Source organism: Rhincodon typus, chromosome 3, assembly GCF_021869965.1.
Source record: "Rhincodon typus isolate 14 chromosome 3, sRhiTyp1.1, whole genome shotgun sequence".
Classification (NCBI taxonomy): domain Eukaryota; kingdom Metazoa; phylum Chordata; class Chondrichthyes; order Orectolobiformes; family Rhincodontidae; genus Rhincodon; species Rhincodon typus.
In genome coordinates this window covers 80,415,434-80,432,539 of record NC_063334.1, presented here as the reverse complement: position 1 = coordinate 80,432,539, position 17,106 = coordinate 80,415,434, and the positions used below count along the sequence as shown (strand labels likewise).

General features: G+C 40.1%; 1 protein-coding gene across 1 annotated transcript; it reads left to right on the top strand.

Moving 5' to 3' along the window:
* Positions 1-519: 519 nt before the first annotated feature.
* Positions 520-16,862, top strand: LOC125482805 (chromodomain-helicase-DNA-binding protein 1-like). Its single transcript, XM_048595211.1, has 6 exons — positions 520-672; positions 1,510-1,688; positions 6,135-6,234; positions 12,415-12,466; positions 12,644-12,860; positions 14,757-16,862. Exons 1-6 carry the CDS (start codon positions 562-564, stop codon positions 15,118-15,120), a joined length of 1,023 nt encoding a protein of 340 aa, XP_048451168.1. The 5' UTR covers positions 520-561; the 3' UTR covers positions 15,121-16,862.
* The last annotated feature ends 244 nt before the right edge of the window (positions 16,863-17,106 follow it).

Here is a 17,106-nt window from a genome sequence, read left to right as displayed (position 1 = left end):
AATCAGCAATGTAACTCACCCCCCCCCCCCTTTGTTTCCCTTTCTGTCCCATCTAAAACAGCGGTATGCTGGAATGTTAAGCTGCCAGTCCTGCCCCTCCTTTGACAATATCTCCATAATGGCAATAACAGAATAATTCCATGCAGTAATCAATGCTCATAGTTTGTCCATCTTCTTGCATTGAAGTAAATGCACTCCAGACCTCCAGCCCCTCTGGGCCCCGTGACTTCCCTCTGCCTGCGCTTACTCTGCGCAATACACATCTCAGTCTTACTTCTGTCCTCAGTCTCTGCACTTACTGGCCTGTTGTTCCTGTTCCCAGCCCCCTGCCACACCAGTTGAAACCCTCCTGAAGAGCTCTAGCAAATTAATTGGATATATTTGAAGAACATAGAATGATTCAAGAAAAGGGGAGGGAAATTATAGCCGATAGCTCCATGTAAAGAGCTACTTGTCTTAGAGATGTGAGGGATGAATGGCCCCTTTAATTTGCATTCATTCTTTTCTCTTTTGACTAATGCAATAACTGGTTGATTGTAGGTGATTGAAGCTAAATCAGAGATGAAGGAGAAGCCTAAAAAGGCTGATGTCCCAGTTCATATTACAGCGAGCAATGATCCAGTTCCCATCACGGAGGAGGCAGAAGAACTTGATCAGAACACCTTTAGTATTGTAAGTATAGGTATTGATGACTTGTACTGATATTTATGTTGGAGTTTGCTGTTTCTTAGAGTTCCAGATGAAGATGTCTAACTGTACCCTGTGCAATGTTCCTTTAATTCTGTTTTCTTACGCATATTTTTCTCATTTCTAGCCAGCACAACGTAGATTTGCTGAATTGGTAGAATTTCTATTTTCAACTGTAACTACTTTTTGGAACTATCTTAACTATTTACATGGCGCATGTTCGTGGTGTTTGAAAATCTTTGAAGGTGGTAGGACGAGTTGAGAAGCCTAAATAAAGTATAATCAAGTTTCAACCTCGGGGAATCTGCTAATCTTGATTGATTTTTCTCTGTACTTCATTAATTTAATTATTAAACAATTCTGTATCTCCCAGTTTGGCCCTTACTTATTTATTACTTAGTTATTATTTACTTATTACTTGCTTGCTTATTTCAGGACAGGCATGTGGAACTGCATTGGGAGTAGTTCTCAACTGGTACTCTCGTCCTCTTGGGATAGTGAGCTTCTAAGCAAGTCCCAGGGTTGTATCATAGAGTCATAGAGCTGTACAGCATGGAAACAGACCCTTCAGTCCAACTCATCCATGCCGACCAGATATCCTAAATTAATCTAGTCCCATTTGCCACCACTTAGTCCATATTCCTTTTATGTGGATGTGGAAACGAGTACTAGACATCCTTTAAGGAGTCATAGATGTCCTAAGTGTGGCATTAAGGTAGCTATTGCCAAGTCAACTGTCTAAGCATTCAGAATATAAGTTCATGTCTTCTGCTGCTGCTATAACTTATCAAATCACTATAATTTTTTGCTTATGCTTTACAGTGTAAAGAAAGAATGAGACCTGTAAAGGCAGCACTGAAGCAATTGGACAGACCTGAAAAGGGCCTCTCAGAAAAAGAGCAACTAGAACATACCAGGCAGTGCCTGATTAAAATTGGAGACCACATCACTGAATGCTTGAAAGAATACTCAAATCCAGAACAAATCAAACAATGGCGAAAGTAAGCAACTTCAGTCATTCCTTATTATCATAATATAAAACTGAAAAGATCAGTAGTTGCTGGGAAATAAATTACATGAATAATCTGTGCTAAGATTGAGTTTCATAGAATTATGCAAAGTATTCACTTTGCTTAACAGTAATTTCCTCAAATATTGAAGGTGCATAACTGGTTTTGATTTCATGATAAGAAATAGACTTTGAGTACAGTTGATGGTACTAAAATCTGTTCAGTTATGTCTATTTAATAACTATGGGATAAATTGCACGGGTGAACATTGTGCTTTTGGCAGGAATTGGGAAAGGGTGAGCAGAAGTTGAGTGTTAAGCAAACCTGCACGATCATGAAGTCATGCTTTATATTTTAGTAACGTACTACTTAAAAGTGCATCTTTCAAATTGCACACATTCCAGTGGAAACAAATGCTGCATATTGGCGAATGTAAATACTTGTACACTTGCAACAGTAACTGCAACTTGAAGGAACTTCATTGACTTAATGCTTTGAAATGTAAATGATCCCGAAAAGCAGTACATAAATGCAAAGACGTTTATAGAGACAGTTTCTTGTGAATTTTGGATTGAAATGCATTTAGCACTTCAAATATTAAATCCAATCTATAAGTGTTTGAACCTGTGTCTGAGATGTGATTGCCTGATGACCAGTTGGAAATAAAGTGGAGGCAATGTCCATTGAGTAAATAGATATAAGCAAGGTGGCAGAATTTCAGCTCGGTATAGCAGTCTTTTCAGAATAGTGCAAAAACAAAACTTAAATTTGACAATATTGATACCACATAACCTTTCAATCAGGAGTGAGCTTTTGGCTTAGCGATGGATTCATGCTTCTAAGTTTAAAAAATTGCAGGCTTAATGAAAGTGTAAAATTACAAAGAGACTGATTAAATAATTAGATAATGCTGTGGCTGGCAAATGAAATTCAGTGAAGAAAAACCGAGGTCCCTTCCTAATGACATAGTGGATGTTCCTTCACCCCAAGGACTGCAGCAGCTAAAGAAGGCAGCTCACTACTACCTTCTCCATGGCAATTTGGGATAGGCAAGGCATGCTGGCCTAGCCAGCGACACTTGCATCCCCTGAAAAATTACAAAAATTTGGACTTACACTGTTTCCCAACTTTTCACCATTTAGGAAGTGCTGTATTCTATTTTTTCTCAGTCCAAAGAGGCTTGATTATCCATGGGCATGATTAAAACATAAGGAACAGGTATAGAAGATGATCCAAAAAACTAATAGAATGACCATTAGAATTTTTTGCAAGAGGTAAAAATATGTAGAAAGCACTTGTGGGGGGCTTGCATGTCCATCACCTATAGTGGCTCAGCAGCACCACTACTGACTGAGTTGATTGAATCCTAATGGATTGTAGCAGGTGGTGAGGGAACCAACAAGAGGGAAAAGCGTATTTGATTGCATACTCAGTAAAGCGTCTGCCACAGATGCATCTATATATGTCAGGATTGGTAAAAGTGACTACTGCACAGTCTATGTGGAAGCATTAAGCAATACCCTCCATTGTGTGTGTTTGTGGTTCACTGGAGGAAATGGCTACACAAATATTTCCATCCTGTATTAAGGGGGAGCCCCGAACCTCAGTGCAAAAGATATGTCTAAAGTACTTGAAGCAATCTTCAGCAAGTTCATTTTCCTCCTTGTGATATAAAAAAAATGTCTGGAAGCACTGAACACTGCAAAGAATATGGACCCTGATAACATTCCAGCAACAATACTAACAACTTCTGCTTCAGAACTTATCATTCCACTGTCTGAGCTGTTCCAGTACAGCCACGAAATCGGCAATATGGAAAATTGACCAGGTTTGTTCTGTACAAATAAACAGACAAATTCATCTTGGCCAACTACTGCTCTGTTGTCTACTGTCAATCATCAGTAAGGAAATGGAAGGTATTATCAACAGTGCTATCAATCAATATTTACCAATAACGGGCTCAGTGATATTCAGTTTGGGTTCTGACCTCATTACAGCCTTGGTTCAAACATGGACATGAGCTGAAATCCAGAGGTAAAGTCAGAGTGACTGCCGTTGACATCAAGGCCATATTTGACCAAGTGTGGTATCAAGGAACTTGAGGAAAGCTGGAGATGATGGAAATCGGGAAAACTTACTGTTGGTCATCCTTATCACAAAGAAAGATAGTTGTGTTTATTGAAGGTTAGTCATCTCAACTCTAGGGCATCTCTGCAGGAGTTCCTCCGGGTTGTGTCCTCATTTGAACCATCTTCAGATGCTTCATCATTGAACTTCCCTCCATCGTAAAGTTAGAAGTGAGGATGTTCGATCATTGCGCAATGTTCAGCACCATTTGTGACTCCTCAACTACTGAAGCGGTCCATGTTCAAATGCAGCAAGAACTAGACCACATTTGTGCTGATAAGTAGTAAGTAACATTTGTGCCACAAAAGTGACAGAAAGGACCATCTCTAACAAAAGTGAATCTAACCATTCCACTTGATACTCAATGGCAGCACCATTGCTGAATACCCACTATCAAAAAAACTTGGAATTATTATTTATGGGAAACTGAACTGGACTAGTCATAGGAATACTGTGACTACAAGAGCGGGTCAGAGCAGCAGCAAGTCATCGTCTGTCTCCCCAAAGTCTGCCATCATATATAAGGCGCATAAGTCAGGAGTGTGTTGGAATGTTCCCCACTTATGTGAATAAGTATAACTGCAGAAACACTCAAAGCTTGACCCTGTCCAAGACAAAGTGGTCCACTTGATTGGCATCACATCCACAAATATTCACTCTCTCCACCACTGACTCCCAGTAGCAGCAGTGTATACCGTCTACAAGATAGCTTTGCAGAAGTTCACCAAGGATCCTTAGACAGCACTTTCCAAACCCACAGCCACTACCATATAGAAGGACAGGGACAGTAGATACCTTGGAAAACCACCACCTTCACATTCTCCTCCAGGTCACTCGCCATCCTGTCTTTGAAACATATCGCCGTTCCTTCATTGTCGCTGGATCAAAATCCTGGAATAGCCCTTCAAGAGAGTGCAAGTTATACTTGAGCTATATAAAGTCTTGTTGGGTTAGAACACCAAGCACTTGATCAGACTACTGAGAGTAATGTTTAGAAAATTACAGGATAATTTAGTGGAAGTCTTTAAGATATTAAGAGGAGCAGAGACTAAATTTCAAAATCTCTGGGGAAAGTATTTCAATTATCTGGGAGTCTCCAACTCGAGTGGGATTGTCAAAAAAATTATAGGTGGATCTTACAGCAATGAAAATACTCAAGTGTGGTGGAAGTTTAGAACAGTCATCTGCAACAGCAATTGATGCTGGACCAACTAAGATTGACAGATTTGCTATGACAATGATTGCGACAATGGAAGGAGTGCTCAGGTTATAAATCTGTCAATTACTCATTATGCTCTATCTTTCACTGATTACCAGTTAGTTTATATGTATCGTTGGCAGTGCCATATACGGAGTGTCAAAAGATGTGCATACATATACAAGTTCTATTATTCCTGACACCCCATTCAACTCACTTGCTCCACGATAGGTTTAACTAAGTCAGCTGGATGGCTGGCTTGTGATGCAGTGTTAAATCTGCAGTGTGGGTTCAATTCCTGCACTGGTTGAAGTTATCATGAAGGATTCTCCTTCTCAACCTCTCCCCTCGCCTGAGGTGTGGTGACCCTTGGGTTAAACCACCACTAATCCGTAAATGAGATACCAGCCCTATGGTCTCTATAGTGTCTTCTTGCAGCACATCAGTGTAGATCTTTGTTAAAAAGAAGGTGCTCTTTTCTGCTTATCGACTGATGGGTGTAAATTCAGTGAAAATTCCAATTCCATTTCTGGTATCCGATGTCCACACCAAACTGTGAACAGATGGATTAGGCTAGTGGTCTGATTTCTCACCAGCGTAGAATTGATGGGATACCTGGCCTCTTCCTGTGCTGTAAACATCCTGTGATTCTAGAAGCTCCTCCCAGGTTGAGCACAGCTCAAGCAAAATTTGGGAACATGGTCGGCTTGGACTGAAGGGTCTATTTCCACGTTGTATGACTCCATGATTCTACAATGCACTTTTCACTCTGCCCCAATGAGTCAAATTAGCCTCAATTTTTTTTTCCCATTTTCTCTCCATTTTCTCCAAGAGCTATACAGAACCTAAGTGCCATTACAAGTTAGCATTAAATTACATTTCATATTCTAAACCCTCTTAACTGGGAGCACTGCAATGCCTACTTCTCATTGAATTCTTAGTGAGGACACAAAGAGAACGTTTAACTGTTGTATTGCCTGGATTTTAATCTAGGTCCCAGGAGTGAAATGCCATGCCCTGATCACCCAAGTCAGTGGAATTTAATTGATTGCATTCTTGACCTGTTACTAGTCTTCTCCTAAGTTATTGTGTCTAATTTTAATTTTTTGCAGAAATCTCTGGATATTTGTTTCAAAGTTCACAGAATTTGACGCAAGAAAGCTACACAAGCTATACAAACATGCAATCAAGAAACGACTGGAGAACTCTCGGGTATGGGAACAGTGATACTTTTGGAAAATATGTCTCAGAATATTAGACCCCAGACAGTTCAAAAAACTGATCTGATTGTGCAGATGATTATTGGTATTTTTCGAATCACGCTGCTCAGCCAGATGAATATTAGAATTTGCTTTCAAATTAAGGCGCCCTGTGCACTTCTCCCATCAAGTCCCTCTACTGTGTCCTTTTTGTTTTCACTTTAATTTGACTTTCTTCACCTGACCTTTTCTCTTGAGTAACTTCAACAAGCCTGTTGATTTGTTTATATTAAGGATGAGAACAACTTTTGGAGTTGTTATATTGCTGAAAATAGACTGCGAAGGATTTCATTCAGCAAATGAAGGTCAAAGACCTGTGGGCACAAGTGCATGGCCAGGTTAATCATTCTCATGTAACATTGCATTAAACCATTTAAGGTTGCTTAAGGTATGAACAAGGTGTGTTCATTGGTGTGATGCAGAACTCCAAAAATTCAATAGTTAAGAAAGCAGCCATTAAATTTAAATAAGGATTGTGTTATCAACAGACCTCTTTTAAAATGAACTTCAGAGAACAAATATTTACCATATGCTGACTTTTTTGAAAAAACATGTTAAAAGTATAAGATAGTATTGAATGAAAGAAAATGTTTGACAGATTAAGCCTATTCTTTTATAGACCTATCACAGTGTTATCTCTTAATGTGGGATATTAGTTAATCCCTTAGCTATGTAAATTAGTTACTAACTTGCAAAATTGCTAAACCTAATATCGGTTTCTGCCAGTCTATGTTTCACAGGTGGCACTTTTTCTGTGTCCCCAACAGCTAAGATGGTCATTTTCATCTGTCAGTTCTAAAACTTAACAACATTGCTAATTAAGCAAAGGGTTTCTTTTTGAGTATTTATTCTATCTTTTGTCTTTTCAAGCACTAAACAACTTGCTACATATTTCTCACATATCATTTATATTTCAGGTTTCCAATATTTACATTTTTTTTCATTTCTTAACAACGTTTAGAAACTAAATAAGGTTTCTTGGGATTTGGTGGATTATTTTCATATTTCAAGATCACATAATTCTTCATGCCAGTCTTTATCTGTGTCTCTGTCTGACTCTCTGTCTCGCGTGCTGACTGTCTCTCTATGGTATCTACTATCATGGTGGAGCGCAAGACAAATGGGGAACTCCAAACGAAAGTACACGGAAAAGCCACACACACGGACCAGGTACTGAACTTCAACAGTAACCATCCCAACACACACAAATAAAGCTGCGTGCGAACACTATTTAAATGGGCAGCGACACAGAACTACGCCAAGAGGAAGAAGAATACCTCTTCCATGTTTTCAAGGATAATGGATATCCAAAAACCTGGGTCAGAAGATGCCCACACAAACAACATCGGGAAGATACTACACGCCCTGACACACTCATCACACTACCCTACATCAGGAACACATCAGAACTAACCACAAGACTCCTATGACCGCTGGGAATCAGATTGGCACACAAGCCCACATCAACCCTACGACAACTGCTCGCCCGTGCTAAAGACCCACTCCCTGCCATGGACAGGACCAGTGTCATCTATAAGATCCCTTGCAGAGACTGTGAGAAACACTACGTCGGACAAACAGGAAGGAAACTAACAACAAAGGTACACGAACACCAACTGGCTACAAAAAGACATGATCAATACTAACTCATCTCAATCCACACGGATAAGGAGAACCACCAATTCGACTGGGACAACACCAAAATCCTGGGACAAGCTAAGCAGAGACAGACACGGGAATTCCTAGAAGCCTGGTACTCCACGGAGAAAGCCATCAATAAACACATAGAACTCGACCCCATATACACTCCACTACGAAGGAAAACCGGAAGTGAGGCAATCCAGCTCAATGGACTCCAGAGTTTAAAAACCAGGCAGGAAAACACACCGACGCTTCATCGGAGGCTGCACTGATGATGTTACCCAGCAGGGTAATGAAACGTCTGCGGAACAACAAACCAGCCCAGCGAGCCAACCAACCTCAATCTCTCTCCCTCTCTCTCTCACGCACTGGCTCACTCTTGCTCTCTCATGTGCTGACTCTCGTGCATGTGCTGACTCTCTTCCTTGTCTCTCTCACTCTCGTGCTGACTGTGTCTCTTCCTTCTCTTAATCACCCCCTTCTCTCCCCTTTCTTCCTACTCCCCCCACCTCTCTACCCCTCTGATTCTCTCCCTCCCTCTCATTAATTACTTCGGCTTTTGTGATTCCTAGCTTTCTCAATTTTTTGTTTCTAAGACATTTCGTAGCCTTTTCCTTAAAAAAAACAGTACCCGGGTTCACTTCCACCCTCGGGCAACTGTCTGTGTGGAGTTTGCATGTTTTCCCTGTGTCTGCGTGGGTTTTCTCCGGGTTCTGCAGTTTCCTCCCACAGTGCAGTTTAGGTGGATTGGCCATGCTAAATTGCCCATAGTGTCCAAGGTGTGCTGGCTTGGTGGATTAGCCATGGAAAATGCAGAATTACAGGATAGGATGGTGGGTCCTGGTGGGATGCTCTTCAGACAGTCAGGATGGCCTGCTTCTACATTGTGGGGATTCTATTCTATGATATGGCAAGGTGTGTTTTATAAATTCATTTTTGCAAACTCTCAGCATTCCAGTGTCCTTCACAACCATTTACTGTTGCAAATAGCAGCTACTTTTGTAATATAGAAAATGTGGAAGACAAGTTAAATACAGCAAGATCTGACAAGCAGCTTTATAGTAAATAATACGATATGTTTTCCTTTAATGATGTTTGAGGGAGTAAACCCTGACCAGAAAATGGTCTAGGATTTTTTTTATCAGCATTGAGCATGTGGTGCTTTACGTTTTATATAGCTTCACATATCTAGGCAGTACAATCACCAGCAAACTGTCACATGGTGCTAAAATTAACACGTCGCAAAGTCATCACATGGGGTAAGAGTATGGAGCAACAACAACCTGACAGAACAATAAGCTCTGCGTTTAACGAGTCTGTGTCCTAGTGTAATCTCCTACAAGTGGTCTGACCTGGACATCATATGTTATCCAGGAGAAAGGACTGAATAGTTTCCACATTTGCTGTTTACATGTATTCTTGGTAGGGACAAGTGCACCAACTAGTTCATTCCAACAATATATAATTCCATTGTTGCTAAGTCAACAATGTCTGTGCTGGCTTGGCCATGTTCATTGGATGGATGACGGACCAAAGAACTTTTTGTACAAGAACTAGCAGTTCAGTCACTACCTCCTGTGTTTCCAAACCTCTGCTACAAGGATGTTGACTGTGTTGCAGCCGTCCATGCCAATGATGATAATAACCTCTGGAGGCTGACTGTTTGCAAGGGCATTGGAAGATGTGAACAGAAATAAAGCATTCAGCTGACTAGGAAGTGGACCCAGAGAAGAGTCCAGCAAATTGTGTGTCTTCGCCGACCCCTGTCTCTCGCTCTGTGGCAAATGTGGCTGATCTGGTATCGTACAAAGATGGCACCTCCGATTTTTAAAAAAAATTACTGTGATGTTACCTGAGATCAGGGGTTGGCAAGTTTTCAAGTGTCATTGTGTAAATTTAGTCCAAAACAACAATATTTTAAAGAGTTGCAATTCTTTGTGTCTAAGATCAATAATACCAATGAAAGAAAGCATTTGATTTATTACCTCAAATATTTTAGAGGACTTTTTTTAAAACAAAAACATTGTTAAACAACTGATGGATGCTCATAAATAAATGTTGACAAAACTCTTAAAACAAATCTGAACTATTTAATTGCTGTCAAAATAGGTTCAGTTGATCAAAATTGGGAGCTGCATGTGAGTCTTTAAAAAGATGCAAATGGCTCCAGAATTTAGGCTGTAGACTCTACTTCAGACAACACCAAGATCCTGGAACAAGCAAAGTAGAGACAAGCATGGGAGTTCCTAGAAGCCTGGTACTCCACGAAGAAAGCCATCAACAAACACATAGAACTTGACCCCATCTACACTCCATTGCGAAGGGAAACCGGAAGTGAGGTAATCCAGCTCAACGGACTCTAGAGTTTAAATACCAGGCAGGAAAACACAACGGCCCTTCATCGGAGGCTGCGCTGATGATGTCACCCAGCAGGGTAATGAAATGTAGGCAGAACAACGAACCAACTCGGCGAGCCAACCAACCACAAAATCCACAACCCAAGCTACGAATCTACTCTTAAAACCTTAGAGATTATATGCTTAAGTGTCTGGAATGGGGTTTGAACCTATTATTTGCTGAGTCAGAAGGGAGAGTGTTATATTGAGTAAAAGCTTGCAGTTCAATATTCACTTCCTGAATCAACCAGTATACTCTAAGGTTTTGGAGTAGATTTGTAGCTCGGGTTGTGGGTGTTGAGGTTGGTTGGCTCGCCGAGCTGGTTTCTTGTTTCGCAGACGTTTCATTACATTGCTTGGTAACGTCCTCAGCGCAACCTCCGATGAAGCATCGGTGTGTTTTCCTGCCTGGTTTTTAAACTCGGGTCCGTTGAGATGGATTGCCTCACTTCCGGTTTTCCTTCGTAGTGGAATGTATATGGGGTCGAGTTCAATGTGTTTATTAATAGCATGCTTCCAGGAATTCTCGTGCTTGTCTCTGCCTAGCCTGTCCCAGGATCTTGGTGTTGTCCCAGTCGAAGTGGTGGTTCTCCTTGTCCATGTGGATTGAGACGAGTGAGTATTGGTCGTGTCTTTTTGTAGCCAGTTAGTGTTCATGCACTCCTGTTGTTAGTTTCCTTCTTATTTGTCCGATGTAGTGTTTCTCGCAGTCTCTGCAGGGGACCTTGTAGATGCAAATCCAACCAAAACTGTGGATATGCTACAGAGACGACACCTTTGTCATCATTAAACGGACCAAATTAGAGGAGACACACAAACTTATAAACAACACCCTCACCGGAATAAAATTCACCAGAGGAAGAGGAGAAGAACAAACAGCTCCCATTCCTGGGCATCATGGTTGAGCGCAAGACAAATGGGGAACTGCAAATGAAAGTACACCGAAAAGCCACACACACAGACCAGGTACTGAACTTCAACAGTAACCATCCCAGCACACACAAACGAAGCTGCGTGTGAACACTATTTAAATGGGCAGCAACACGGAACTACGCCAAGAAGAAGAAGAATACCTCTTCCAGGTTTTCAAGGATAATGGATATCCAAAGAATTTGGTCAGAAGATGCCTATACGAACAGCATCAGAAAGGCACTACACGCCCTGACACACTCATCACACTACCCTACATCAGGAGCACGTCGGAACTCGCCACAAGACTCCTACAACTGCTGGGCATCAGAGTGGCACACAAGCCCACATCAACCCTACGACAACTGCTCGCCCGTACTAAGGACCCACTTCCCGCCATGAACAGGACCAGTGTCATCTACAAGATCCCCTGCAGAGACTACGAGAAACACTACATCCAACAAACGGGAAGGAAACTGAGAACAAGAGTACATGAACACCAATTGGCTACAAAAAGACACAACCAATACTCACTCATCTCAATCCACGTGGACAAGGAGAACCACCATTTCGACTGGGACAACACCAAGATCCTGGAACAGGCTAGGCAGAGACAGGCATGAGAATTCCTAGAAGCATGGCACTCCACAAAGCATGCTATTAATAAACACATTGAACTCAACCCCATATACATTCCACTATGAAGGAAACCCGGAAGTGAGGCAATCCATCTCAACGGACCCCAGAGTTTAAAAGCCAGGCGGGAAAACACACCGACGCTTCATCGGAGGCTGCACTGAGGATGTTACCAAGCATGGTAACGAAACATCTGCGAAACAAGAAACCAGCTCAGTAAGCCAACCAACTTCAACAACCTCAACACCCACAACCCGAGTCTATTTACTATTTGCATTGAAGTGTGGCTTTGCCATTAATGCAATATCTGCTCAACACTACACCAAAGGATTAAACTTATCCATGTATTTCCATCCTAAAGTACGATATAAACCCGGGATTTAAGGCATTTATCCAACAAACTGACATCATATCAACAACTTACTGAGCATTAACAAGCAGGTCTTGAAAGATAATACAAACTGTACAGCTGCATAAGAATTATGAAAACCTGTCTGCCATTTTAACTGGATTCATTCTTTGTGATTAACAGTTGTGTTTTGTTTTTGCAGCATAATGATCAACACAGTGGTAGTCTCAACATCCATAATGCCAAACACACAGGTAAGCTTCTAATTGACTCTGATTTCATTTGTGTAAATTATTGAATTTTCTCTCTAAGCTACAACTTTCAATGAAAGGTCAGGAGTGAGCTTCAGATTAATGACTCTTTTTAAAATGGTTGTTGCGAAAGAAATTTGAATCTGACAACAAAATCACGATTCTATTTTTATTGAACAGAATCTGAAAAACCCAAGGAGAATTCTCACAATGATGATAGCAGTAGGGATAGCCATTCATCTGAACGACACCACTCATCACATTATCATGACCATCACAGAGATCGACACCATGGGGATTCCTCTCGAAAAGGCGATTCCTCGAGAAAGAGACCATATTCCTCATTTAGCAATGGCAAAGACCATCGAGACAGAGATCATTACAGGTCAGATGGCAGGTAGGTTGAAGCAGCTGCATAACATCGAAGATACCACTTCAACTCCAAAAATCCTCAAAAGCTAAAATATTTTAAAGTCATACTAGCTTTTATTTAATATAGAACTTAGGAGCGGGCCAATTGACTTTTCGAGCCTGCTCCACCATTCAATATGATTATGCCTGATCATCCAACTCCGTATCCTCCTGCTTTCTCCCTACACTCTTTGAACCCTTTAGCCCTATGAGCTATATCTGAATCCTTTTTTGAAAACATTGTGTTTTGGCTTTGACTACTTTCTGTGGCAGAGAATTCCACAGTTCACCACTCTCTGGGTGTTCTCCTCCTCTCAGTTGTAAAAGGCCTACCGCATATCCCTAGACTGACCCCTACTCATCAGGAACATTCTTCCTGTGTTTATCCTGTCTGGTCCTGTTACGGTTTTATAGGTTTCTATGAGAGACTCCCTCATTTTTCTTAACGCCTGTGAATATAGTCCTAACTGATCCAGTCTTTCTTCTGCCATTCCAGGAATCAGTCTGGTAAATCTTCATTAGTGTCCCTCCATATCCAGAATGTCTTTCCTCAGATAGAGACCAAAATTGCACACAGTACCCCAGGTGTGGTCTCACCCAGGCCCTGTACAATTACAGCAAGTCATCCCCGTTCCTATACTCAAATTCTGTCACAATGAAGACCATTATACCAGTTGTCATCTTCACCGCCTGCTGCCTGTGCATGTTTAAGTCTTGTTGCTCCTCCCCCTTTTCAAATTTATTGCCATGCAGGTAATCTGCCTTCCTGTTCTTGCTATCAAAGTGGATAATTTCTTATCCACATTGTACTTAATCTGCTGTGCATTTGCCAATAACTCAACTTGTCCAAATCTCACTGTAGCATCACTGTATGTTCCTCACTGTTCACCCTTCCACCCAGCTTTGTGTCATTTGCAAACTTGGACATACTTTATTACATTTAGTTATCTTATCTAAATTATCAATGTATATTGTGAATAACTGGGGCCCGAGGACTGATCCCTGTGGTACTCCACTAGTCACTGACCACCACTCAGAAAATGACCCTTTTATTCCTCCCTGTTGTTTGCTGGCTGCCAGCCAGTTGTCAATCCGTATCAGTACGCTATCCGCAATCGTATGAGCTTTGATTTTACATGTCATTCTCTTATGTAGTATCTTATCAAACATATTAAGTTCAATTTAGATAAAATATGATCTAAAATTATTCTGTTTTACAATGTAATGGGACTGCACAGAATACTTTAGAAGTTGCTTGGTGTGCAACTTACTGAAAGTGGATCAGTTTAGTACTCAGCATTTAAAGTTTGGCAATTTTGTTAGAGCAGAGTAGTCCATTCATCTCATTGTGTTGGGTCAGTTAATAAGACTTTGTCCTTTTCACCAAATGTTAGCAACATTTTTACTTAAAATGATACAACAGCATTAGTCTCAACTACCTCAGGTGCCAAACTACAGCATGCATATCAGTTCCAAATATTTCTCCTAGCCTAATTCTCTACTGACCATTTCAAATTGATGACACTGGTCATTGACACCTGAGCTAGTTGTAAAACATAGTTACAAGACATCTATTAAATCTGTATTAATTACCCTGCTTCAAGAAAACTCAAGAACTCAAGTTAGTCCTCATACAGGTAGTTTTCTATAAATCTAGGCTGTATGAAAAGAAATTGTATTTATAGACAGACCTCGGGGCATCTCAAAGTACTCTTGTCAGTAAATTATATTTTATATTGTACTCACTATTGAAACACAACAGCCAATTTCCAGATACTAGAGTCTCACCAACTGTAGTGAACCTTGGTTGAATTAGCATTATGTTGTCTAACTATATGTAACTCAACGTGGACTGAATGTGTTCTCTCTTCCAACTTTTCAGGTACTACAGTGAAAGCAAACACAGAAAACTTGATCACAGAAATCGTGAACACCGGTCTGGCACGGAGGCCAGTTCAAAGGAGAGCAGATCTCATGTAGATCACAGATCCAGTTCAGAGCATCGATCACATTCAGATCACCGATCCAGTTCAGAATACTCAGGCCATCACAAATCCTCCAGGGATTACAGATACCACTCAGACTGGCCAGTGGACCACAGACCATCTGGTAGTGGACCAAGGTCACCCTTGGACCAGAGGTCCCCTTATGACTCCAGATCACCGTTGGAACACAGATCTCCCCTTGAGTACTCCTCTGATCACAAAAGTACACCTGAGCACATCTGGAACAGCCGTAAAACATAACAGGGCATGTGATGCCAGGTCTTCACCCAATGCAGCCATAAAAACGTGAACACAGTAAATGCCTTATGTGACTTAAAATGTGCAGACAAGATCTGCTTCTCGAGCAGTGGTATTATTACTCCTCCTTACAGGTCTCAAGGTTGTTATCTCAAGAAGAAAATATTTTTGTAATGAGGTTAAAGCTGTACTGTGCTGCAATCTTTGTGGCATGTTTTGTTCCTTATTTTTACTTTAAACATGGATATGTTTACTACTGCATTTATTGGAAAACTGCCCCAAACACACTGGATCATAGTATTCATTCTTCTCCGATCTGGCGGCTTCAGTCCCCTGAATTATGTGTTGTAGAACAACAAATTTAAATCCATTTAACAAAGATTATGCAGGAACTTAGGAACGGAGTAAGAATTTAGACTGTTCAAAAGGTAGAAGACTGGTTCACCTTCCAAAGTTATTTGTATTGAGTCTGTTTACATTTTACACTGCGACCACATTGCCCATTCTCGGCAAGCTTGAATATTTAAATTCTGTACTTACAACTGTAAAATATTTTTTGTTGATCAATTGTAATGCCTTTGAAGATATAATACTGTAAATTATTGTAAATTTAGTGGATTGAATCTGAACTTTTTATCTTCTCAGGCTTTTTTGACAACTTTCCTTTCCCCACCAACTCAGGCCTTCACATCATGAGTATAAAATCTGTGTAGTACAGTTTTTAATGAATTGTCATTGATGAAATTGCTATTTAGAATGTAAAAGGGGAAAGGGAAGATCAGTTCCATTATATTTAGTCCATTAGTGCTTTTTTTTATTGATAACTTGTATTAGAAATGTGTTTATTTACTTTAAAAAGTCAGTGTTGTGATTGCTGTAGTAACTAAATAGTGCAAAAAAACTTACAGATCCAGATGTCAGATTATAGTTTCAGATACATTTTATAAACGAATAGAAACTTTCCCTCCCCTTAAGATTAAATCTGCAACAAGAACAATAAAATGAGCTGAATTTGATATAACACCTTCCCTATTCTTGTTTTCCCTATAAAAATGGGCAATAAAATGAAACAATGTGCTATGCATACAATGAATTTTCAGTGTATTGGTAAACTAGGGAAACTAGATGTTGTTATAATGCACCCCAATTGTAAATATATACTGTATATTACAAATTAAATTTACAGAGAACTGTGTGGATTTCTGACATCTTTTTCACTGTGCAAGAAAAATGTCAGATTTGTACAAACCGACAAATTCATAAAAGTCTCTTCCCATCCCCTTTGTTTTGCCAGAACGTATCAAAGACTTTTTAATAAAGTAATTTTGTAACTCTCCCATACAAATGTGTGGTTCAAATTGGTAAGCATTGGCAGATCTGCTAAAAGCTAATACAGATGGCAACTTAACTGTGAAAAAATAATTACACAAGAACTGTTGTAGAGATGTACATATAATTTTGTATGCAAATATATTCTAATCTGAAAAATGTGTGATCTATGCCATTCAATCTCATCTTCCCACTCCTGAAAAATGTGGTAATTCAAGGAGAAATGATCAATGCTGTTCTTTTACTTGAGCTCTAAAAGTATTTTTGTAGTTCCATAAAATAATTGAATTAATGTGTCATTAAAGGGCTGAATAAATTATATTCTATTGCATACATAACTATGATATAGAATAAAGCATGGGAAGGCTGTACCTCAATCAAAGGATTGTGATGAAGAATTAAATGTTGAGAGTGAATTTTTCTCTCTGTTCCTGGGTATTGTTTGAAAGGCTAGATAATTGAAGAGTACAACAGTATTCTTTGAACCTGTACCTGTGATCTGGTCTTATGTGGCAGGCAGTACGCAATTAATAATACATTTCCTGAAGCCTTTAAATACTCAGGGAAAATGCATTGCTATTGATGGTTCTTTCAAAGTACGCTCATCAGTAATCATGTTGAACTCATTGTTTTTATTGTCTAAACAGCAGGTATTTATTC